At 43.5% G+C, this 25540-nt stretch overlaps 1 protein-coding gene across 7 annotated transcripts in view; it reads left to right on the top strand.

Moving 5' to 3' along the window:
- tmem269 (transmembrane protein 269) overlaps positions 1–25540 on the top strand; it is a 150824-nt gene that overhangs the window by 117778 nt on the left and 7506 nt on the right. For all 7 annotated transcript variants that reach the window (XR_013578918.1, XM_078558288.1, XM_078558286.1 and 4 more), the window contains 2 exons: positions 22746–22889; positions 23653–23853. Coding sequence is in view for 6 of the 7 variants with exons in the window: in XM_078558288.1 (XP_078414414.1) it covers positions 22746–22889; positions 23653–23853 (345 nt within the window). In the remaining variant the exon portion in view is untranslated. The remainder of the gene's footprint in view (positions 1–22745; positions 22890–23652; positions 23854–25540) is intronic.

Raw genomic sequence — 25540 nt, 5'->3', positions numbered from 1 at the left:
GTCTGCAGCTGATGGAAGGAGCCTGAAACAAACTAGTTCAAAGCACAGTGATTTTGATGCTTACTGGCAGGGTAGCGCTACAAGGTGCAAGGTCTTCAGTGACGAGGACACAGATGTCTGGGACCATCCAACTGGAGAGTCGCAGTCTCTTGTGGCACTGGTTCTTTGGTCATGTCAAGGTAGATTTGCCTTCATCAGTAGAATCTATGTTAAAGGTATCGTCTCCATGCCCTTCTTTCCCTTCGTTTCTCTCCCCTGCCCCACTGATGCCTAGGGTTCTGTTCTTCCTGTAGAATCAGAGGGTCATGCTGCCATTGCCAGCTTCAGCCTTCACCCAAGGCAGTCTAGCCCTCTCCCCTTGTGCTTCACGATGCCCATGCACTTACTGTCCACTCACCCCGCCACCTGCACTGAGCTGATGGCACCTGTATGACAGTGGCCGAGTCTCTCTCTGCTACGTTCATCCTTTTATGGGATCATGGTAATTCTCTGAGGCAGCCATGACTGGCTCCCCACTGTGTACTCGCCTCCCATCACCTGGTCTGCCCTAGATAACTTGTGCAACCTGTGCATCCTTATGGAAATCTCAACATTCCGTGTTAACAAGCTCTTAATTAGCTCATCAACCACAGTAATTGGCCAAAGTTGGTGAAACTAGCATGCCAGCCGCGCCAGTATTTTTACGCCCTGTACAACCCACACCTGCCCTGGTGGAACCTGAAATTTCAGCCCATGGACTTTCTAAAGTTACCTCTCAGTAGACTAATGACTGAGGACTGGGGAGAAAATGGCAGAATGGATATTGGAGTGAATGAACAGGCTTCCTAGGGAGACTGTGGAAATAAATAGCATTGATTTGTTCACATGTAAATTACAGTGAAGTGCAATTATTTAGCAGAATGGACAGTAACTGGCTATAAAATAAAAAGAGAGTGCAAGTTAAAGATAGTTACTCAGATTGGAAGAAGTATTTGACAGGGATCAGTGCTGGAATCATGATTGTTTATCATTTATATAAATAATTTGGACTCTGAAATCAAGTACAATATCAAAATATGCTGATGACACTGAATGTGGAGTGGAGGTCGCTATAGCTTATCCTGTCGCAGTCTTCCTTCACTGTTAAAGATAAAGATAATAAGCTTGCAGGATAGGTGTGTCAATGTCAAATTCATTTCAATATACATAAATGTGAAGTGATGCATTTTGGTAAGAGGAATGAGGAAATCATGGGATATTAGTTTAAATGGGGCAGAGCACAAATGGATCTCGAGGTACAGATTCACAAATCATTAAAATTAGCAACAGGTTAGCAAAGTCATAAAAATTTCCAGCAAAGCACCTGGGTTCATTTCTAGAGGAATAGAATTCAAAAGAAGAGGAGCTATGTTAAACATATATAGAAGTCAGTTAGACTTAGAGTACTGTGCACACTTCGTATCTCCTTAATACACGAAGGATATAAAAATACTGGAGAAAGCGCAGAAAGGATTTACAAGATGATACTAGAACAAAGGTGGTACAACTATCAAGAAAGACTGAACAGGCTGACTCGTTATCCTAGAAAAGAGAAGACTGAGAAGTATCCTGAAAGAGGAATTTAAAATTATGAATGGGTTCATTGGGGTAGACATAAAGAAGACGTTTTCATTTATGAAGTAGACTAAAACTGGGGGCCATAAATTTAAGATGGTTATTAGTAAATCCAATGAAGAAATCTTGATAAGTACCTTTAGTTAAAGAGTGGTGAGAATGGGTGGGTGGTTGAAGTGAATAGCATAGATCCATTTAAATGAACGGTAGATATGTACATAAAGGAGGAAGAAATAGAAGGATATATTAATGGATGAACTGAAATAATATGGGAGGAGGCTTGTGTGGAGCATAATCACCAGCGTAGAGCCGTTGGGCTGAGTGGCTTGTTTCTGTGCTGTACTAATGAACACTAAACTTCCTTGTCTATAGTTCCTGGGTCATTTCTGCTTTTTTTTAAAGTAGAGTAGCTCCTGCTCTTTTCCAGTCCAGTATTCAATGGTTTTTGGAAGATTTGTGCCAGAGTTCCTGCAATTTCTTCCTTTCTTTCCTTAAGGATTCTTAGATACATCATTCAGCTCCTGATATTTATTTACCTTAAAGTTGCACAATTGATGTGAAAAATATGAAAACTTACCCCTACATCCTGTACTGTCTTTATATTTAAAATAAGACACCTGTCTCCTTTTTGGTAAATATTGAGGCAAAATAACTTATTTTTGTAGCACTTTTGTAATCTTTGTAGCATCAGTTGTCATGCCCTCACACAATCCCACTTCATCGACCCTATTTCATTCAACTTTCCTTTTCCCTTAATATAACAAAAAATGTCTTTATTATCTGTTATTTATTTTGCTATATTCAATTCACAATTTTTCTTTACTGTTTTGTGAAAATCTTTTGATAATGAATCCATCTTACACAAATTCATTTTCTGGCTTTAAATTTGTTTTATTTGTTTGATCATCCATTCAACCAGTCATGGGTCAGCTTTTAAAAGAAGGTTGTTTTTCATGCATGGCACATTGCTGGAATCATTAGGGAACCTTGCCTACCTACCAGTTTTCATCACAAACTGCATGTGTGGAGCTCATATTAAAAAGCTTGGAATGGAAGCATTGCAGTCTGCCTTAGTAGGTGGTTCCTCCAGAGCTGTCTACAGTACTGCCTTTCCTAACAGAGGCTGAAATGCCAATCTGATTTGCTCAGAAATTGCTTTTAATGGGACTTCAGCAAAGTCATTGCTTTGCAGTCAGCTCACCAGCAGGCACAGTAACCACGTGGTCACATATTTGCAGACTGCATCTCGCAGTAGGGGCTGCATGGTTCCGTAATTGACAAACACAATGTCCTTCATTCAGCTAATGGATGGTTAGAACATTTAAGACAATGCGCTTGACTTGACAGTGTATGTAAATACAATCACAATAAAAAAAAACAGGAGGCCATATGCAGGTAGCATAACAACAGAGGTCATATAGAACATCCCTAATGATCCCTTCTAGCATTTTTCCTACAACTGACATCAAGCTAACGGATCTATAATTTATCGGTTCTGACTTGCTTTTTTGAATAGTAGTGCATTAGCCTCTTTCCAGTCATCCAGAATGATCCCAGACCCCAGCATGCTGGAAAATATATGAGCAAACAGCTCACTTAACACAATTCCCATTTCTTTAAACAACCTCAAATAAATATCATCTTGGGCAGCAGCTTGATCTGATTTGAGACACCTTTTGCTCCTCATGAAGCTCAAAATTAGGTGAACATCCATTTTGACATTTGCAACTTTAGTGCCAACTACAATGTGCATCAATAAAAATTGAACATGGATTTCAGAAGTAAAGGCTGATGCAAAGCAATCATTAAAAATTTCCACCATGTCCTGGGAGCCCATTTGAATCTATGGAATTCCTCAATGGTCCTGTGCAGCTGACATGGGAGGAGATGGCGATAGTGATAATGTCCCTGGACGAGTAATCTAGAAGGCCGTGCTGATGCTTTATATATTGGTGGAATTTAAATTAACTTAATAAATCTGGAATATAAAACTAGTCTTAGTAATGGTGACCAAGACAACTATAATTGATTGTCATAAAAACCCATCTGGTTCACTAATGTCCTTTAGGGAAGGAAATCTGTCGGCCATATCTGGTCTAGGCCTACATGTGATTCCAGACCAACAGCAATATGGTTGACTCTTAATTGCCCCCCGAAATGGCCTAGCCAACCACTTGCTTCATGGGCATTTAGGGATGGGCAACAAATACTGGTCTTGCCAGTGACACCCATATTCCATGAAAGAATAAAGAAAAGCTCAATTAAATTTTATTAAACTCTTTCTCCCAAACAGTAAAAACCAAAGGCTTTGTGATTTTCTGCCACTATTAAAAACAGATCAGTTTGGCAGTGGTTTGCTTCATCAACTTTTATCTATAGGCAAACTTTAGGCCTGGCCCCTTATGTAATGCAGGAAAGTGGCACAAGAGAGGGTGGATTTTCCATCCAGCTTCGGAAACCTGACATTTGGAACAATTCCAGGCCCTGACCCTGTGTTACATCAACACCAGTGATGCAATTTTAAAATGTAAAGGGCCTAATTGACTTAGGGGCAAGTTCGGCACTCAATTGATGGCACTGGGAGCAGCCTAGAAGTGTGACCTAGAAATGGAGAGCTCTTTGAAATGGGGAATAGCAGTCATGACTGTGCTTGCTGGTTGCTGAGGGGATGGCAAAGGAAGGTTGGCAAAGGGCCAGCATTGACACAGACAGGTCTCTACAGACAGTCTCAAGGTTCTCAGGTGCCTCCCTTGAGGTGTTAACTGAGAGAGTCACTGAGGGGCAAAAGATATTGTTCCCGGCATCCAGCAGAAGAAATCCACCCAGACTCAACAAAGGGCCTTGATGGAAGTTTCTACAGAGATCAGCAGTAGAGGAGTGACCAGAAAGATGTGGGTCCACTGTTGGAAAAGATTCAAAAATCTGATAAGGTCTGGAAAGGCCAGTGGTAACCGACACCCAGGTGACACTATGCAGCAGCAGGCACATGAGCTCAGCAAACTGAGCGCATGTAGTTCTTCCTAACATTGTCACAGTAAATGGACAGTTGCATCACTGAGAAGTCAGCCACCCTCACAATGGGTGTAATTGAGAAGGGGGCAGCACTGAGGAGCACAACTGCCCATATCAGCATCATGTTGTAAAAGGTGAGGGAGGCCAGGCTTCTCATGCTGCAGGAAAAAAGAGCTCACATCAGTTGCAAGATGTCTGGAACGGGTGGCGGACCAGCACAATCTGACACTGGTGGAGCTGGACGTTGAAAGGGTGTTATTGCAGTAGGCCATGGACAGTGGCTAGATGGGAGGCCATGACAAGCAGGGTTGTTTGACTGCTCTATCTGCAGGCAAAGGGCATGGAGGAAACTCTTGCTCTGTGTACGCTGTGGCTCTTAGACTGCTGTCATTAATGGAGTTAGGCATGCTGATGCACCTGCTGAGTAGCCCGAGTTCTCATCACCACCTTGTGTTTCACACAGGGCATCTAGCAGAGGGGGAGCTGTGTGTCTTTGCACAGTCATCACTGACCTCCTCGGTGGGGGGAGACTCAACAGGGTCTGTACCCTCACATCATTCCTCTGCCACCACCCACCAGCAAAGACACACTGACCTCGGTTGGGACTAAGTGAAAATTAAAATGGGAGGACTGGGTGAGCAGCAGAGTCAGCTGTGGACAGGTTCACTTCAAAACATGACTATACAAAGAGGCCTGGAGTTGGATGAAGAGTAGGACCTGGAGTGTTACTCTTCCTTGGAAGAGAACAGAGAGGTGGAGGAAGAAGAGGAGAATGAAGGGGGCGCTGTAGAGGTGCCAAGGCACTGGAAGGAGACCAACAAGGCCGTCCCAAGCCTCACAACAATTGGCAGGCTAGCATGGCCAATGCTAATTCGGTAACATTTCACTGGAGCATCTCTCAGCCTTATGACAGATAAATCGCCTTCCATTGTGGAGAGAAATCATGTGGCAAACACAAACATCCAAAGAATCTTATTGCATTCCAATAACATTGAGAATGGGGTCTCCACTACCAGTGGGGACAGTACTGTGGTGATAGTCTTACTGGACGAGTAACCCAGAGGCAAAAACAAAAATTGCTGGAAAATTTCAGCAGGTCTAACAGCATCTGTGGAGAGAAAGAGCTAACGTTTCAAGACCAGATGACTCTTCTTCAAAACGTAATCCAGAGGCCCAGGCTAATTTTCTGATGGGGTTGGGGGAACGGGTTCAAATCCCACCATGGCTGCTGTTGGAATTTAAATTCAATTAATAAATCTGCAATAAAAAGCTATTCTCCGTAATGATGACCATGAAACTATTGTTGATTGTTGTAAAAACCCTCCTTGTTCACTAATGCCCTGTAGGGAAGGAAATCTGCCATCCTTACATGTGACTCCAGACCTACATCACATGGTTGATTCTTAACCACCCTCCAAAAAGACCACTCAGTTGTAGCAAACCACAATAAAAAAGTCAGAATGGAATAAATCTTGATGGACTACCCAGCATTGACCAAGGCAGCGGAAATGACAACGGCATACTGCAAAGTCCTCCTTAATTACATCTGGGGGCTTGTGTCAAAATTGGGAAAGTGTGCAGCCACAACCTGGCATAGCCATGCACACCAAATCTTATCCCACAGCCAATGTTCCAGATTCCTCCATCACTGGTAGGACAGACCCACTAGAGGTGGTGGCACAGTGGCATACTATCAGGTGGGAGTTGCCCTGGGAGTCCTCAACATTGACTCTGGACTCCCATGAGGTATTGGATCAAAAATGGGAAGGTAACCTCCTACCTCAGCTAATGAATCAGTATTCCTCCATGTTGAACACCACTTGGAAGAAGCACTGAGGGTAGCAAGGGCACAGAGTGTACTCTGGGTGGGAAACATCAATGCCCATCACTAAGAATGTATCGGTAGCACCACTACTGCCCAAGCTGGCCTGAAGGGCATAACTGCCTGATTGGAACTGCAACAAGTGGTATGGGGACCAACAAGAGGGAAAACAAAAGGACCGACTTAACCTCGTCCTGACCAATCTACCTGTCACTGATGCATCTGTCCATGACAATGTTGATAGGAGTAACCACTGCACTTTGTGGAGACAGTGTCCCGTCTTCATGCTGAGGATACCATCCATCGATGTATGTGGCACTACCACTGTGCTAAATGGGTTTGATTCAGAGCAGAACTAGCAGTTCTAAACTGGGCACACATGAAGCACTGTGGGCCATCAGCAGCAGAATTGTATTAAACCACAATCTGGTCCAGCATATCACTCAGTCCTCAATTACCAGCAAACCAGGAAATCAACCCTGGTTCAATGAGGACTGCAGGAGGGAATGCCAGGAACAGCCTCAGGCATATGTAAAAATGAGGTGCCAACCTGGTGAAGCTACAACACAGGACCACATGCCAAACAAGGAGAGGAGCATGCAATGAATAGTGCTGAGCAATCCCACAACCAACAGTTCAGAATTGTCGTCCTGCCACTTCCAGTCAATAATGGTGGTAGACAATTGGAGCTAACTGGAGAAGGAGGCTCTACAAACATTCCCATCCTCATGATAGGGGAGCCCAGAATGTGAGTACAGACGATAAGGCTGAAACATTTTCAGCCATCTTTGTTTAGAAGTGCCGAGTGGATGATCCTAAGAAATAGGAGCAGGAAGACACCATTTTTCCCCTGAAGCCTGCATTTAATAAGACCATGGCTGATCTGAATGTCGCCTTACCTCCACTTTCCTGCCTGTCCCCCATAACCCTTGACTCCTTTGTCAATCAAAAATCTGTCTAACTCAGCTTTGAATATATAATAATCCAGTTTCCACAATTACTTATTCCTCCTCATCTCAGCCTTAAATGGGAGACTCCATATTTGGAAAATGGGCCTTCTAGTTTTAGATTTCCCCATGAAAGGAAACATCCTCTCAGTACTTACCCCGTCAAGCTCCCTCAGAATCTTAACATGTTTCAATAAGATCACTTCTCATCCTTCTAACCTTCAATGAGTATAGGCCCAATCTGATCAGCCTTTCCTCATAAAACAACCCCTTCTCGGTCATCTTAGCCTCCTCCTGAAACCCCCCCAGAATCACAATTCAGCCCACTCCATGAGATATCAAGAAACAGCTGAAGGCACTGGATACAGCAAAGACTTTGGGCCCTAACAAAGTACCAACAAATAGTACTGAAGACTTGTGCTCCAGACTAGTGGCAACCCTAGCTAAGTTGTTCCACTGCAACTACAACACTGGCAACTGCTGGACAATTTGGAAAATTGCCCATGTATGATTGTCCACAAAAAGCAGAACAAATCCAATAGGGCCAATTACAGCCCAATCAGTCTACTCTCAATCATCAGCAAAAGGATGGAAGCTGTTGTCGATAATACTATCAAGTGGCATTTACACAGCAGAATTTGCTTACCAATGCTCAGTTTGGTTTCCACCAGGGCCACACCATTCCTTAACTTATTACAGCCTTGGTCCAAACATGGACAAAAGAGCTGAACTTGATAGGTGAGGTGAGAGTGACAGCCCTTGACATCAAGGCAGAATTTCACCAGATGTGACATCAAGGAGCCCTAGCAAAATTGAAATTAATTAGGGGGAAACTCTCCACTGGTTGGAGTCATACCCAGCACAAAGGAAGATGGTTGTGGTTGTTGGAGGTCAAACATCTCACCCCCAGAATATTGCTCTAAGAGTTCCTCAGGGTCGTGTCCTATACCCAATCATCCTCAGCTGGTTCATCAATACACTTCCCTCCATCATAAGGTCAGAAATGGGAACGTTTGCTGGTGATTGCACAATATTCAGCACCATTCAACTCATCAGATACTGAAATAGTCCGTGTGCATATGCAGCAATATCCAGGCTTGAGATGATAAGTAGCAAGTTACATTCACACCACACACGTACCAGGTAATGGCCGTCTCCAACACGATAGAATCTAACCATCTCCCCTTGACATTTCATAACATTACCATGACTGAATTAACACCCCTGGGGGTTAATATTGACCAGAAACTTAACTGAACCATCCATATAAATACTATGGCTACAAGAAGAGCTGGTCAGAAGCTGGGAATTCTGCAGCGAGTAACTCACTTCCTGACTCCCCAAAGCCTCTCCACCATCTATAAGACAGAAGTAAGGAGTTTAATGGAATACTCTCCACCTGCCTGGATGAGTGCTGCTCCGATAACATTCAAGAATCTTGACAATCCAGGAAAAAGCAGCCTCCTTGATCAGCACCCCATCAATTTCCTTAAACATTCACTCCATCCATTACCATCGCACAGTGGCAGCAGTATGTACCATATATAAGATGCACTACAACAACTCACCATGGCTCCTTCTGCTGCACCTTCCAAACTCACAACCTCCACTGCCTCGAAGGACAGAGGCAGCAGACGCATGGAAACACCACCACTTGTAAATTCCCCTACAAGCCATACTCCTTCCTAACTTGGAACCATACCACTGTTCCTTCACTGTTACTGGATCAAAGTATTGCAACTCACTCCCTAACAGCATTGTGGGTGTATCTATACCAGACGGACTGCAGCAGTTCAAGAAAGTGGCTCATTACCATCTTCTCAAGGAAAATTAGGGAAGAGCAACAAGTGCTCTTCCTGCTAGCGATGCTCAAAGCCCCTGAAAGAATAAAAGAAACCGTGGAGGCAATGGAGCAAGCTGCCTTCACCACTTCTGCAGCACAGAAGGGGCACTCTGTGGAAGTGGACAGGATTGTAAGGTGCCATGCCATTAGTGTGCCGTTGCACTTGATGGGTCACCTCGATCATGTTGTCACAATTTGTTCGTTTCCTTTCCTGTAATAATTGCTTATGTTCTCAGTCAGACTTGTGTGTTATTAATGCTTGATGGAAAAAGGGAAAAGGACTTTGGGATAAAAGCAAAGAACTGCGGGTGCTGGAAATCTGAAACAAAAACAAAAATACCTGGAAAAACTCAGCATGTCTGACAGCATCTGCGGAGAGGAATACCGTTAACGTTTCGAGTCCATATGACTCTTCACCAGAACTAAGGAAAACTAGAAAAGAGGTGAAATATAAGCTGGTTTAAGGGGGGTTGGGACAGGTAGAGCTGGATAGAGGGCCAGTGATAGGTGGAGATTGCCAAAAGATGTCATAGACAAAAGGACAAAGAGGTGTTGACGGTGGTGATATTAGCTAAGAAATATGCTAATAGTGACATTAAGGGTAGAAAGCAAGGGACAGATAGCTCTAGCAGGGTGGGGTGGGGGGAAGGGATCGAAATAGGCTAAAAGGTAGAGATAAAACAATGGATGGAAATACATTTAAAAATAATGGAAATAAGTGAGAAAAGAAAAATATATATAAATTATTGGAAAAGGGGGGATCGGAAAGGGGGTGGGGACGGAGGAGAGAGTTCATGATCTAAAGTTGTTGAACTTAATATTCAGTCCGGAAGGCTGTAAAGTGCCTAGTCAAAAGATGAGGTGCTGTTCCTCCAGTTTGCGTTGAGCTTCACTGGAACATGGCAGCAGGCCAAGGATGGACATGTGGGAGTTGGGGGGCCTGGGTTTGCTGTGGTGCCATGGTCTGTGATGTGGGAGAACTTTTTTTTTTATTCTTTGAATCCTGGATGAGGCCACTGACTGGGACGCAGGTGGCATCCACTCCAAGCATCTCTGTACTACCAGTGGTGCTGAGTGGTCCATGCTGCAGAAAGTCATTCTTCCTGTGCATATCAGTGTGCTGCTCCACACACTACTCCTGCATCCACTCAAAGTGGTGTTGCATATGGCTTTCCAACAGGGTTGGCCCACCCCCTCAATGGAGTACTCAAAACTTTGAATATAACAATGCATATACACTGCATGGAGCCTCATTGTCTGCACATGGCTCAACAATGCCTCAGAGATCTTTGACCATTGGGAACTTATCTGCCTCTAATGTTCCAGAGAAACCCTCCTTTAGCAATTAACTAAATGTTACTGTTAAAGTTAAGAGGTAAGTTAATTTTCTTCCAGTCTTAAACAGGGATATACAAGCTCTCTAGGAGCATCTGTAACTAGTTAATTAGGTAGCTAGCTTTAACTGGTTTCTGAGCTTTAGCAAAGCTGACTTTTGCTGCTGGTCTGCACTGAGTGCTGCTTAAGTGCAGAGTGTGAAGCTGGCAGTTTGGTGAGTGAGGGAGTTTGGTGAAATGGGGAACTTTAAATTAATTAAGAAAAATAAATCTAATTAACACAATAAAGATGGCAGGATGGGTGTGTCACAGCAGCAGCATGTGGGCACTCCTGGATGCCACTGCAATCCATGGCAACCATGTCTGTAGTAAGTGTCTGCGACTTGAGGAGGTACAGCTCAGAGTTAATGAGCTAAAGGCCAAGCTGCAGATATTGCAACGCATCAGGAAAGGAGAAAGTTACCTGGATGTTTTGTTCCAGAAGGCAGTCACACAGACAGTCAGGGTTAGCATTGTCTGATTTGGTCAGTAGTCAGGGACAGGAGGGTGTGACTTGGAGTCAAGTAGGTAAGGGGATCGAGAAGGTGGGAGTTGAGAAGCCTCAGCCCTTGCAATTGAGCAACAAGTCTGAGGTTCTTGCAGCTCTTATGGACAAGACCAAGGACTGTAGTGTGGATGAACAGACTGACCATGGCACCGTGATACAGGAAGGCATTCAAGTGGGAGGTGTCAGAAGGATTCTAGTGGTAGTAGAGCAGTATAGTCAGTGGGTTTAGACACTGTCTCTGCAGCTGAAAGCAAGAATCCAGAAGGATATCTTGCCTGCTCGGTGCCAGGGTTCAGGATATATGCTCAGGATCGGAGAGGAGCTTGCAGTGGGAGGAGGAGGATCCAGTTGTCAGATCCATGTGATTACTAATGACATAGGTAAGACTAGGAAAGAGGTTCTGCATTGGGGGTATGAGGAGCTTGGCACTAAAAAAACAGAACCTCAAAGTTAATAATCTCTGGATTATTAGCTGAACCATGTGCAAATTAGAATAGGGTAAATAAGATTAGATAAATGAATGTGTGGCTCAAAGACTGGTGTGGGAGAAGTGGGTTTGGTTCATGAAGCACTGGCACCAGTACTGAGGAAAGTGGGTCTGTACCATTGGGACAGACTTCACCTGAACTGTGCTGGGACCAGTGTTCTAGTAAGTCCAATAACTGAGGAAGTAGAGAGGGATTTAAACTAAATAGATGGGGAAAAGGATCATGTAAGGAGAGGAATGAGTAAATTAAAGGGAAATAACAAGGAAATAGATCACGGCAGAAGTAAAGGTAATGGTAGTCAGAATATGGCATGAAGGGACAGTGATTGCTAACTTAAGATAGGGCCAGAATTTACAGAAACAGTTTTTAAAAATGAATTAAGGGCTCCGTATCTGAATGCTTGCAGAATTCGCAATAAAACAGATGAATAGTCAGCTCAAATAGAAATTTATATGTATGACCTGATAGCCATTACAGAGACGTGGCAACAAGGAAACCAAAGCTGGGATCTGAATATCCAAAGGTACGTGACATTCAGGAAGGGCAAGAAGCTGGGAAAAGATGGGATAACTCAGTTAATTAAAGAGGGCATTAGTACTGTAGTGAAAGATGACCTTCTAAAGATCAAGACATGGAGAGAATTTTCTCCCCAACGGGAGGGCTGTTTGGGAGCAGGCGCATGCGGAGCCAATCGCTGCCCACGATCGGTTGCGCACTGCCATTTTATGTGGGTGGGCTCCCAGAAGCGCTCAGCGCTATCTGTGCGGGGGGGAGGAGGATGGAGAGTCGGGGCCTGCGCTCTTTCATACGTGCGCACGAAAGAGCGCAGTAATCTGCCTGAGGTACGGAGCTGCCTCAGGGAGATTAAGTTCAGTTATAAAGATGGAAAAAAAAATTTTTAATTATTCAGACATGTCCCCTCATGTGACAGTGTCACATAAGCTGGGACATGTTTATAAATTTTCATGAAAAATTTTATTTAATTAATAAACCCTTCATGAAACCTCATCCCGCCCGTGGATGAGATTCCATGAGAAATGCGAAGGCCACCTGGGCTCTTCGCCTGCCTGCCAACCTTAAGGTTGGATTGGCAGCCCTGACAATTACTTTAATTAGTTTATTAATGGCCTTAACAGGCTTTTGACAGTTTGGCGGGCGCACAGCCGACTCCGGTGCACGCCTGCCAAACAGAAGATCAGAATAATGTACCCGATGTCACCATGTGTCATTTTATGCATCGGCGTGTGGGGCCCGCCCCCGCACGCCAAACAGAAGATCCTGCCCATAGAATCAGTTGGGTAGAACTAAGAAACAGCAAGGGGCAGAAAACATTGGTGGGAGTTGTTTTTAGGCTACCAAACAGTAGTGGTAATGTAAATTGCAGTATAATTCAGGAAATTAGAGGTGTGTGTAACATAGGTAATACAGTAATCAGGGGATTTCAATCTACATATAGACTGGGTAAACCTAATTAGTACTAATGTTCTGGAGGACAAATTCTTGGAATGCAAGATGGTTTTCTAGAGCGGTGCATAGATGAACCAGCTAGGGAAGAGGCTATTTTAGATCTAGTATTGTGAAATAAATATGGGTTAATTAATAATCTTTTTGCAAAGGAGCCTTCAGGAAAGTGTGACCACTTTCCTATGATTTCTATGATAGAATTTTACATTAAGTTTGAAAGTGATGTAGTTCAATCAGAGACAAGAGTCTTAAATCTAAACAAAGGAAACTATGAAGGTATGAGTAGCAAATTGGCTGTGGTAGATTGGGAAACTACATTGAAAGGTCTGATGGTAGACAATGGCTAACATTTAAAGAGCTGATACATAGTTTACAACAAAAATACATTCCTTTAATGCACAAAAGCCCAGCAAGGACAGTGTTCCACTCGTGATTAACGAAATAAATCAAGGATTGTATTAGATCAAAGGAAAAAGCCTATAAATTTGCCCCAAAAAAATGGTAAGCCTGAATGAGGATTGGCAGCATTTTAGAATTCTGCAAAGGAAACAAAAACGAACTGTAAAAGCTTCTATAGGTATGTAAAAAGGAAAAGATTAACAAAAACAAATGTGGTCCATTACGAACTGAGTCAGGAGAATTTATAATGGGGATTAAGGAAATGGCAGAGAAACTAAACAAATACTTTGCATCTGTCTTCACGGAGGAAAATACAAAAAACCTTCCAGAAATAATGGAGCATCAAGGGACTAGTGTAAGTGAGTAACTGCAAGATATTAATATTAGTTTTAAAAAAGTAGCTAGAGAAATTAATGGGACTTATAGCTGATTATCTACATCGCAGCATTTGAAAGAGGTGGCCATAGAAATAGTAGGTGCATTGGTGGCCATCTTTCAAAATTCTATAGACTGAAATTGTTCCTGCAGATTGGAAGGTGGCAAATGTAACCCCACTATTTAAGAAAGGAGGGAAAGAGAAAACTGGTAAGTACAGACCTGTTAGCCTTACATCAGTAAAAGGGGAAATGCTAGAATTTATAATAAAGGACATTATAACAGGACACTGGAAAATAATAGCAGGATTGGGCAGAGTCATCATGGATTTACGAAAGGGAAATCATGTTTAACAAATCTGTTGGAGTTTTTTGAGGATGTAACTAGCAAAATAGATAAGGGGGAACTGGTGGATGTGGTATATTTAGATTTTCAGAAAGCTTTTGATAAGGTCCTACACAAGAGGTTAGTAAACAAAATTAGAGCACATGGGATTGAGGGGAATATACTGGCCTGGATTGAAAACTGGTTTTAACGGTCAGAAAACAGAGAATAGGAATAAATGGATCATTTTTCAGGTTGGCAGACTGTGACGAGTGGATCAGTTCTTGGGCCCCAGCTATTCACAACCTATATCAATGATTTGGATGTGGGGATTAAATGTAATATTTCCAAGTTTACAGATGACACAAACTAGGTGGAAGTGTGAGTTGTGAGGAGGATGCAAAGATGCTTCAAGGAGATTTGGAGAAAGGTTGGCAGGTGGAATACAATGTGGAGAAATGTGAGCTTACCCACTTTGGTAGGAAAAACAGGAATGCAGAATATTTCTCAAATGTTCAGAGGCTGGGAAACGTTGAACTTCAAAGGGACTTGGGTGTTTTTGTTCATGAGTCACTGAAACCTAGCAAGCAATTAAGAAGGCAAATGGTATGTTGGCCTTTATTACAAGAGGATTTGAGTATAGGAGTAAAGATGTCTTACTACAATTATATAGAGCCTTGGTGAGACCACACCTGGAGTATTGTGTACAGTTTTGGTCTCCTTACCTAAGGAAAGATATGCTTGCCATAGAGGGAGTGCAACAAAGGTTCACCAAACTAATTCCTGGGATGGAGGGATTGTCCTATGAGGAAAGATTAAATAGACCAGGCCTTCATTCTCTGGTTAGAAGAATGAGAGGTGATTTCATGCAAACATACAAAATTTTTTACAGGGCTCGACAGGGTAGATGCAGGAAGGATGTTTCCCCTGGCTGGGTGTTCTAGAACCACGGGACAGAGCCTCAGAATAAGGGGCAGACCATTTAGGACTCAGATGAGAAGGAATTTCTTCACTAAAAGGGTGGTGAATCTTTGGAATTCTCTGCCCCAGAGGGCTGTGGAGGCCCAGACGTTGAGGATGTGCAAGACTGAGATTGATAGATTTCTACATATTTAAAAAAGAAATACGGGGATGGTGCAGGAAAATGGTGTTGAAGCAGAAAATCAGCCATGAGGTCATTGAATGGCAGAAAAGGCTTGAAGGGCTGAATGACTTACCTCTGCTCCTATTTCCTATGTTCTGATGTTTCTGCTTGTGACTTCCGAGGCCTACCATCTTTGCCCATTTGAACATGGCTGTGTCTGACCTCTGACCTCTGAGGGGGTCTGCCCACAGCTGACTTTGCCTCACTCTCCTCCTTCTCAGTCAAGGTGTGCTGCTTAGCCTGTGCTTCATATTCTAATCTTGATTGAATCCCAACCAAAGTTGGTGGATGGTGTAGATGAATGATGTGATGGTGCTGGCTCTATGAAGTCTCTTCCTACCCAGGACGCCAGTGGCGACAGTGCTGGGAAACTCTGCTCGTCCTCCTCTGCTACTTCCTTGTGAGAAACACAAGAAGGTGGTAAAGTGAACTTGGGTTACATAGCAGGTGCCTGAGCACAACCAACTGCATAGATGACAGCAGTCAAATACCCGCAATGGGCAGAAATCTACTCCATACCCTTCACCTGAAACTAACACTATCAAATAACCCTGCTATTCACAGCCTCCTGTCTCGCTATCGAGCATGGCCTGGCACGATGGCAACCCCATGATTTCTAGCACTGCCTCCTCCTTCGGGTTCTGAGTGTGGATGTCAGCACACTGCCATCCATCCAAGACTTTTCCCAAGTCATATTCTCTCTTTTCTTGCAGGTTGAGGAGAGAATGATTTATGAGCAGGCTGCGCCCTGATCTATTCCAGCATGACATCCACGTGAGTTGTTGCATTCCTCACTGATGTCTCCTTCTCAATTACAGCCATGTGTGAGGGTAGCTGATGTCTGCTAATGATCTGACAATGTTAGGGAGAGGTATGGGCTGCTCAGCCTGCTCAGGTCCTCTGCATGCTGGTGTATCCAAAGTTACAGACCTGTCACCCAGGTGTCATTTGCCACTCACCTTCTAGACTTTATCAGGTCATTGAATCTTTTCCAATACTGGACCTACATCCCTCTGATCACTCTTCTGCTGCTGATATCCATCACCACCTCCATACAGGGCCTTTTGTGTCCCTGGGTGCATTTCTTCTTCCAGATGCTGGGAACAGTATCTCTCGCCTGTCTGCCAGTGCCTTGGCTAAAGCTTCAAGGGAGGTATCTGAGAACTGTATTGCACCTGTGGCATCTACCCAAGCCAGCACTGGCACTTTGCATTCCTTGCTGCTCCATCTCATTAGTGAACGGCATGCCCAGTCATGGCTGCTGTTCGCATTTTCAAAAGACCCTCGGTTACTAGATCCCACCTCCTGGCTGTTCCTGGCCCCAAACTTGCCCCCGGCCCAATTGGATCCTTTGCATTTGAAAATCGCCTGCGGGGTCTGAGACCCGGAAATCATCTGGGTGTCAGGTTTCTGACCCCAGATTGAAAATCAAGCCCATTGTCTCAACATCAGCAAAGCTCACATTCTTAAGCAGGTTATTGGGGAGACTGCAATAAAAGCAACACTAAAACTGAGGATTTTGTCATCTTTGAGCAGGTGTACTAAAATCGTCTGTGCAGTGCTCTCTCAAAACTTCTTTCTCCAAATTTTATCAGATCAATTTGCGCTGATGTTAAACTTGTTTGCTGACCTCTCTTAAAAACTAAAGAAGTTTAGAATGAACACCTGAAGAAGGAATACCCTTTATTTGTCTCCTTTAGTTTCCCACATTTTCTCTTCCTCACCGGTCTTTCCACCTACACTTTTTGTTGTTTCCTGCCTATCCCTCTTTTTTCCATTTATGTTGTCATCTTGTTGTTACAGATCCCCCTTCAGGTGTTTGTCCTTGGATGTGCCAGCTGATCATTTCATGGTTATTGGCATTGATCCTTGAACAGAAATATACCTATCTCAGTTCTAATTTTTCCTTCCAGATACATAACTCCCTGCTATTCAATAAGATCACGGCTGATCTGATTTTGGCCTTAACTCCACTTTCCTGCTTGCCACCCACTAAGGGCCTCAATTGATCTCTCGGTGGGAAGGTCATCCTTGACATTCATCACTGCTGACCGAATTGAATGGCATCGAGAAGGCAACCAACACTCTGCCCAGCCCACTCTGGTGGACCAGATTAAATTCCACCCTCAGTTGCTTAATCTAAGTTTCAGCTTTTCATGTAGTTTGGATGTTACTGGCAGCTTTTACAGTGACTCAATTGGAAGTGTAGAGTTTGCACCCAATTTTCCAAATTCAGTTCATTAACATAGCTTTAACTACAGATGAAGATATGTAGGGACCACAATAGGAGCAGCAATGGAAAATTGTGTGTAAATGAAATTTACAGGACTGACTACGCTTAGAGAGTTGTCCCCCAATAGAGGACAATAAGCTACAAGCTTCTGAAGAACCTCAAAAAAACACATCAACATATCATCAACCTTTGTTGAGAATCCAGGAGACTAAGGATAGTAATGGTAACATTCAGCAAAAGGAAACTCAAGGTGTAGGCATGAGTCTATTGGAAAATGACAAAGCAGCTCAGCATTTGACCCTATGTTTTGTAGTGCTGAAGTGCTGTTGCACCAGGTGAATGCTAGGACAATGGCCCCTGTGCCAATGCATCCTCATAGATCAGCATCATAACATGCAATAGGTCTATTTTCCCAGCTTCAAGAATAGGAGCCTCTGCTTTCACTGCCTACTCATACAAACTGTGTTCACCACTATCTTAATTTGCTGGTGTGTGGGTGCTGGTAGGCAGGCACCTCTTGTGCAGACTGAATTAATTAGCATCCATTTTTTGGTCCTCTTCCAAATAGTTTGGATAGGGATTCCCACTGGAATGCCCATTAGTACTGGTAATGATGTGGGGAGGGAGCAATGGCCTGGATTTTAACAATGGCCTGTATTTTTAACAATGGTCTGGATTTTGCTCCTGAGGTGGGACCGCAGAGACAGGACACTTTGAGTTCCACCAACCTGACCCAAGTAAAAGAGGCCTGGAAGTTGGAATTTTTGTTCCAGAAGAGTGAGCTGGATCAGAACTTCAGCCTGTTGCTCCCGGAATAAGTGTGGAGGCAAGCTGGGTAGAAGGCCTGTCTCTGTGTTCTGTCACTTTGTTGAATTTTTAAAAAATGAACAAATCAAAAAACAGTCATCTAGCCTTCACCCCCCATACACTCCCCATGTCCCATCCATGCCAACCCATGCCACTTCATCTCCCTACTCACCCAACATGGTCCCTCATACCGCTATGCTACCCTATGTCTCTCCACCAACCTCCAAGGCTCCTCATACTCCCTATGCTGCTCTACCCACCCCCATGGCCCCATCTACCCCCTTTCCACCCTTTGCCCCTCTACCCAGCCCCTCCAGCCCTTCAAACCCCCTATGCCACCTCATAGCCCCCACCCACCGCTATGGCCCCTCACACCTTCATGCCTGACCATGGACCCCACTCACCCCCATAGCCCTTTATAGCCCAATGCCAACTTAGCATCAGGTTATGCCAACCCATGACCCCATCCACCACGCTTTACCCTTACCCCCTACATGCCAGTTCACCTAGTATCCATGGGCCAACCTCAGGCGCCATGCTGAGATAAAATAAAATTATGCAACTATTGATGACACCACTATTTAAAAACTGTCATCGATTAAAAAAAATTCAACGCATTGAAATTCCTTCAACTAATCCCGCATGAAAATAAACATTTCTATTCTATAACCATGCGGAGTTGTCAACCAAACTGCTGACTTAACGCGTACCCCACTGTGATAATGTTAGGTTGTAAAATCAGTCATGCAGCACAAAGCCTATAGGCCAGAATTTTTGGCTTTGCAAGCTCGCTCGCCGAGGCATCAAATGACGCGGGGTGACGCCCGCCGAACTGTCAAAGGCCTATTAAGGCCATTTAAAAACTAATTAAACTAATAAACTGAGCTGCCCGTCCAATCTTAAGGTTGGCGGGCAGGCAAAGAGCCCAGGCAGCCTTCGCATTTTTCATGGAACCTCATCCACGGCGGGATGAGGTTTCATGAAGTGCTTATAAATTGAATAAAAATTTTTATAAAAATTGACATGTCCCAGCTCATATGACACTGTCACATGAGGGAACATGTCTTAACATTTTTTCTTCTCTTTTAAATTTTTAAAACTTATACTAATCTCCCTGAGGCACTTCTGTGCCTCAGGGAGATTTCTGCGTGCACGAAAGAGCGCAGGCCCTGACTCAGGGAAACCCCCCACCTGCACAGGGAGTGCACAGTGCTTCCAGGCGCACATCATGCTGGGTGGGCCTTAATGGCGGCGCGGACCTGATCGGGGGTGCCGATCGGGTCCGCGCCCATCCCCGACGGGAGGAAAATTCTCCCCATAATGATAGTCCTCAGCCTTATGTCAACAGTGTGAAAAATCAAGCATTGATTTTTTGAAACGCCACACTTCTTTTAATTTAAAGACTAGCAGAGCTAAATCTCTTTAGAGCTTTGACAGCTCCAATGAGTTTTGACAGTTCTTTGGCAGCCTGAAAGTTCTTTGACAGCTTGATGGTTCCAATGGGTTTATGCACTTTTTACGCACAATCACTTCTACTTTTAACAAACCCAAGGGGTACCTGACTTTTCCCAAAGGGTGCCTTACTGTTTGCAAGGGGTATCTTACCTCTCAAAGGGATACTCTGGTTTCCCAAACGAATCCACAAGGTTCAGACCTACTCTACTAAGTCTAATCTGCACACTTCAAGTTTCAGACACCTACCTCACCAAACTCACACAAGTGGAGGCAGCTGAGGATTTATATAGGCAGCTGCCCCCAAGAACTACAAATGTGCTATTTAGAACCTGCCCCCATTTTCCCCCACCCCACAAAAATGGCGGAGGCCAGGTTTAGAGGCAGGACTTCTAGATTCGGGCCTCTGCGGGCATTTTCGCACAGAGTGTCTTTCTGACTACGTGAAAATTGAGGCCAATGTCTCAAGAACCTACATACCAACAGGAGAAAAAAATAAAAGTAGTTAAGAGGTTGAAATACAATTTACCTTAATACTTATCTGTCCCTTTCATAACTTTCTGTATATTATTCCATCACTTATCAACACTGGATCCCCTTTTCAAATGAACATTTATTTAGGTCTGGTATTGTAAATGACAGGAAATGTCTTGCAGGATAGATCAGACAAATTAATATTCATCAACTTTATGAGGCAGTTGGAACTCCTGCCCGCATTCTGTTACTGACTGCCTGATATGCACCACAGCAGCAATGGAAAATCCAAGTTTTAATATTCAGGAGTCGAGTTCCACAACCCATCTCCAGGGACCCTATCTCCAGGACTCCCCAGGGTTAATCAAGCAAAACTGTGTCATAAAACAGTGTTACTTACACGTTACTTAGAAAATTGTAGAGCCAGGTTCTAATTCCCTTAATATTGCACTAATGCATCTTGTGCACTGTATTTTTGCACATTGTACATCATTAATTTTTTTTTACTGTGTACAGTCACAGATGATGTGACCAAAATCACTTTGTATATGTAATTTTATTTTACATTGCATACCATCTGATTAATTAGATATTGTCTCAAAAACCTTTAAAGATTTTGGTGCAAAATTTTAGTTTACTACACAGTGTTCATAATTAATTTACGTTCCTTAAATAGTTGGGAAATGTTCAAGGTCATGCCATATTCACACTACATGCACTCTCTATATTATAACAGCGCCTACATTACTTTGGGCGGACCTCAGATTTGCAGTAGTGGGGAAGTAAAACGACGTTTCACCCTCTGGCTGCAATGGCAGCTTCTCATGCCGTATCGTCCCAAACCTGCCGTATTAATTATTCCTGGGAAACACACCGTTTCAATTTGCTCTGATTCGCCAGCCATGCCATCACCTTGTCATGTCATCACGCCAGGTGCTCTCAGTGCTTCCAGCCCAGGACTGCTGCAAATAAGACACGGCCCCGAAAAGCAAGAAGATTGCAGCCTCCAGGTTTAGTGACGTGTCCTTCGAGTGCCTTTTGGACACTGTGGAGGCTCTCTATGATGCCCTCTACCCCCTCTGGCTGCAGGAGGGACAGCAATATTACCACTCCGGCTTGGTAGACAATGGCAGTGGTGATCAGTGCCAATGCTGCACGAAATAGGTTGGCCATCCAATGCAGAATAGAGGATGAATGATCCATGCCTCCATGGTAGGGCAACCATCTCATCACTAAACTCTCACACTCAAGCCCATCAACCATTCACTGGCATCTCACTCACTGCCAGCTCCAGGAACATCACCACTCACCCTCACATTTCCAGCTGACCTCATCTGCTCTGGAGACTGCCTCCTCAGCCCTCACCATCTTGAGACCACTTGCACAGATCAACTTGTGCGCCCACTGGACTACCCCCCTTCCTCAGTACAGCCCTCATCCTGCAGCCTCTTCCCTTGCCTGAGGCCACTTCTCCCCCTTCCGCAAGCAAGCCCTAGCCCTGCAGCCGGACATAGCCAACCCTGCCTTCTGGTTGGTCTGGTAGGTAGAAACCTGCCCTTGATCCTCCCTAAAAGTGCTATGGTGCTGTCTGCAAAGTCTGGCGCTGATGACTGCGAGTGCTGCCTGAAGCAAGGTAGGCAAACAAATCTCGATGTCCCGAGCGAAGTGCAGCTTGCCAGGTGCACATCACTAATGTGCAGTTGTGAAACACGTTGGTGTGCAATCACGCTAAAGGTGGACGATCCACCATCGGCATGCTAGCAGATGCATTACAATGAGGTTCTAACGACAGGAAAAGCAGCCCGCCATCGACAGACTGAGCGGACGATCACAAACTGGTTTCACTACGTCATGAAACGGATTTTTGGCCTTCTCATCATATTGTCTGAGCACGCCCGACGCCAGCAGGCATGGCAAGTTCCATCCATTGTAAAGCACTTTGAGGCATCCTGGGGCGAAATGTCCTTTCTTAATGCTAAATAAATCTGTGTAGCAGATCCCAAAGGCAGCAACGTTTCTGCATATTATTCAGGTATCTGAAAAAAAGACTTTAACATATGTTGAGATGGCCATCACACCCATAAAGCTTAAATCTGAAACCTGACCAAAACTCCTCACTTCAAGCCTGTGTTCAAACAGAAAAGAACTGGAACCAAGAACAGTTAGGAGAAAAGTATGCTCTCCATGTGACAATAGATAAATCTGAAGAAGAGCTGCTTTGGTTTAATGAGCAAAGAAAAATGATGATTTGATATGATGTATATAAATGAGGATATATGATGTGTATGCTGTCTGTCAACTCTGACTTGGAGTGGGTTTTGGAGTATCCTGTACACTTCTGCTTGTCAGGAAAATTTGTTCAGATTCATAGATACTTGATACCCAGGTCTGACTGTATGGCAGTTTGCATAATGAAGCTGCCACCTTCAAATTGCTGTACTATATAGCATATATTATTTTACTAGTCCGATTTTCATTTGATTACAGGAGCCAAATTGGATGATTTTGCAGATTTCACAACATTTGGAATTGCTACATCACTGTTGCTGCAGGCCCAAGGCATACTAAATGGTGTGTTTGTCATCTGCTATGTTATGGCTGTGTTTGCACGCCTCTGCTTCTTTTCTAGTGGTAAGAGCTCACTTCCTTTGCTTTATAAATAATGAAGTATTACTGTTCGTACTGAGATTGCAAATATTTTCCTAGTTTATGCTAAGTATTATATGGGTCGCCTGCAGTGCCGGCAACCCATATTGCTCTCTTAAAACTCACCAAATAGAGCTAATTCAACTATTAGAAGATTTGAGCAAAAAACTGCGGATGCTGGAAATCCAAAACAAAAATAAAAATACCTGGAAAAACTCAGCAGGTCTTGCAGCATCTGGGGAGAGGAACACAGTTAATGTTTCGAGTCCGTATGACTCTTCAACAGAACATTAGAAGATTTGTTTGTGCTGTGAGCTCTAGTACAATGTCATAATGTAATGCAGTGCAGGTTAATCTTCCACTACGCAGAGTTCCCAAAGGCACGGCAGTGAGGAAACATTGCATCAGGTTCAGGAGGGCAAGTTGATACACAACACAGTGCATACTTCTGAGAGTTGACTGGAATAATATAAGGCAAGTCCTGGGAGTAAGTTATTAACTGCAGGAACTATGCACATATACACAATAAAGGGTTCAAGCTAGAAGCTGTCTCCATGCTTGCTTGTGCACATTTCTCTGTCCAACACAACACTGACCCCTAGGTGTGGGTCATGTGTTCTCTTACATCACTGTGTGGGCGGTGCTGTACTCAGTCTCACATTAACCTTACATGTGCCAGATCATTACACTACAGAAGTGAGTCTTGACATTAAGATATTAACATTTATTGGTGCCATTTTTCTTTCAGGAATCCCATTTGTTTACCGTGGCCTTCCATGTCCTTATGCTTCAGCCATCCTAGCCTGCACTTCTCTGTTGACTGGAGGCAATCGCTTTCTCCTGTATATTGCTGCAGTGGTGATGATTCTCTTCATGACTGACCAGGGCAACTACCCCCATGACAAGGTCTTAGAGTCACAGATCTGGAAAAAAGTAGTTTTCATTGGAGGTGGGTAGAACTGTCAAGATAGAATGAGGTTGTGTACATGCTGAGGGTATGCATTTTTAGTTCATTCCAGATTCATATCCTCTTCATTGATTTTAGTAAAAATGGCCAAAAGTGCTTGCCATTTTGTAATATAAAGAGGTTCCGTGCTGCTATTGTTACAGAAATAGTTCCTTTCATTGACTTAGATGTTACATGCTGGAATGATATTGGACAGTTTAAATTGTTCCCTTTCTGGGCCAGAGGTTGATTGACATTATAATAACACTTATGTGAACGACTAGCACGTTGAGCCATGAGAAAGTGTCTATGTCAAACCTCAATTTGTAACAGCCCTTTTAAGGCTTATGGGTGCAATTGTTCTGTATTCTTCAAATGAATGATTGGTTGGATTGCAAGTCAAATTTGAGATTTTTTCTGAAAAAGTTCAATTGTTATTAAGTAAACACAGACTCAGAAGATCTTTCACAGATTAAATATTTTTTAAATCAGGGATTATTCAGGCTAGAATGTATTTGTCTGTTTCATCTAGTTCGAAAGAAAGGTCATTGACCTTAAATATTAACTGTTTCTTGCTCCAGCAGTGCTGCCAGACCAGCTGAGTGTTTCCAGCATTTTCAGTTTTTATTTTACATATATGCACACTGTGAATGCTAAATGCTGTATTCATTATCAAATTTTTAATATCACTTTAATGTGAACCATATTTCATAACAGGATGTATATCTTTCCCTTTAAGGTGTATGGTAACAAGCATATGAAAGTATCCAAAATAACAGATAGCATGTAGCGCTCAAATAATTCTGTAAATCATAAAATCAGGATTTAGCAACTTAATGTGAACTTTCAAAAATGTTGGTGCTCCAAAGAGTGGAATTTAATGTATTTAATACTCTAACGAGGATGCATGTATGCTATACTGTAAAAACCATATGAATTAACACACATTGGGCTGAATTTTTCGATGAGTGGGCAGGCGCGTGTCCGAAGCGCTCGAGTGTAAAATGACGCACGATGATGTCGGGCGAGTGTCCCTACGTCATTGCACACACACAATATTTCGGTCAGCAGGCACATGCAGGAGTTGGCAGTGCAGCTGCTGACAATTAACAGGCCTATTAAGACCATTAAAGTAGTAAATGGATGCAAGTTTTCACTGCCTGTCCAACCTTACAGTTGGCAGGCGGGCTAAAAGGCCAAGGGGCCTTTGGATATTTTATGAAACCTCATCCATGGGCGGAATGAGGTTTCCAACAGGAATTAAAATTTAAATAATAAACGTTGAAATATCACAGAGTCACATGAGGGGACATGTTTTTAACATTTGTAAATTCTTTATTTTTGATTTTAAAAACCTTCCACTCCCTGAGGCAGCTCTGTGTCTCAGGGAGCTTTCATTGTGCACACTCGCACGCATGTGCAAACTTCCGTGCTCGTCCTCCTCCCGCCCCAGCTGCACTCAGCATTGCAGCGCATGGTTCATGCTAGCTGGCCATTAATTGGCCAGCCAGCGTGAAATCAATGTTGGGGCCCGATCACGGGCAGCGGTTGGCTTCGTAACCGATCCCGGGCCCGCCCGTTGCGCCCACCCGACAAGGTAAAAATCCAGCCTATTAAATCATAAAATAAAAATTGTTCGAAGAAGAATTAAATTCCATCAATTTTTTTGAATGAATTCATCTTAAACAAG

The sequence above is a fragment of the Cetorhinus maximus genome, chromosome 15 (assembly GCF_964194155.1).
Source record: "Cetorhinus maximus chromosome 15, sCetMax3.hap1.1, whole genome shotgun sequence".
Lineage (NCBI taxonomy): Eukaryota > Metazoa > Chordata > Chondrichthyes > Lamniformes > Cetorhinidae > Cetorhinus > Cetorhinus maximus.
The sequence above is the reverse complement of the archived record's forward strand: the minus strand, read 5'-3'. Positions and strand labels throughout refer to the sequence as shown.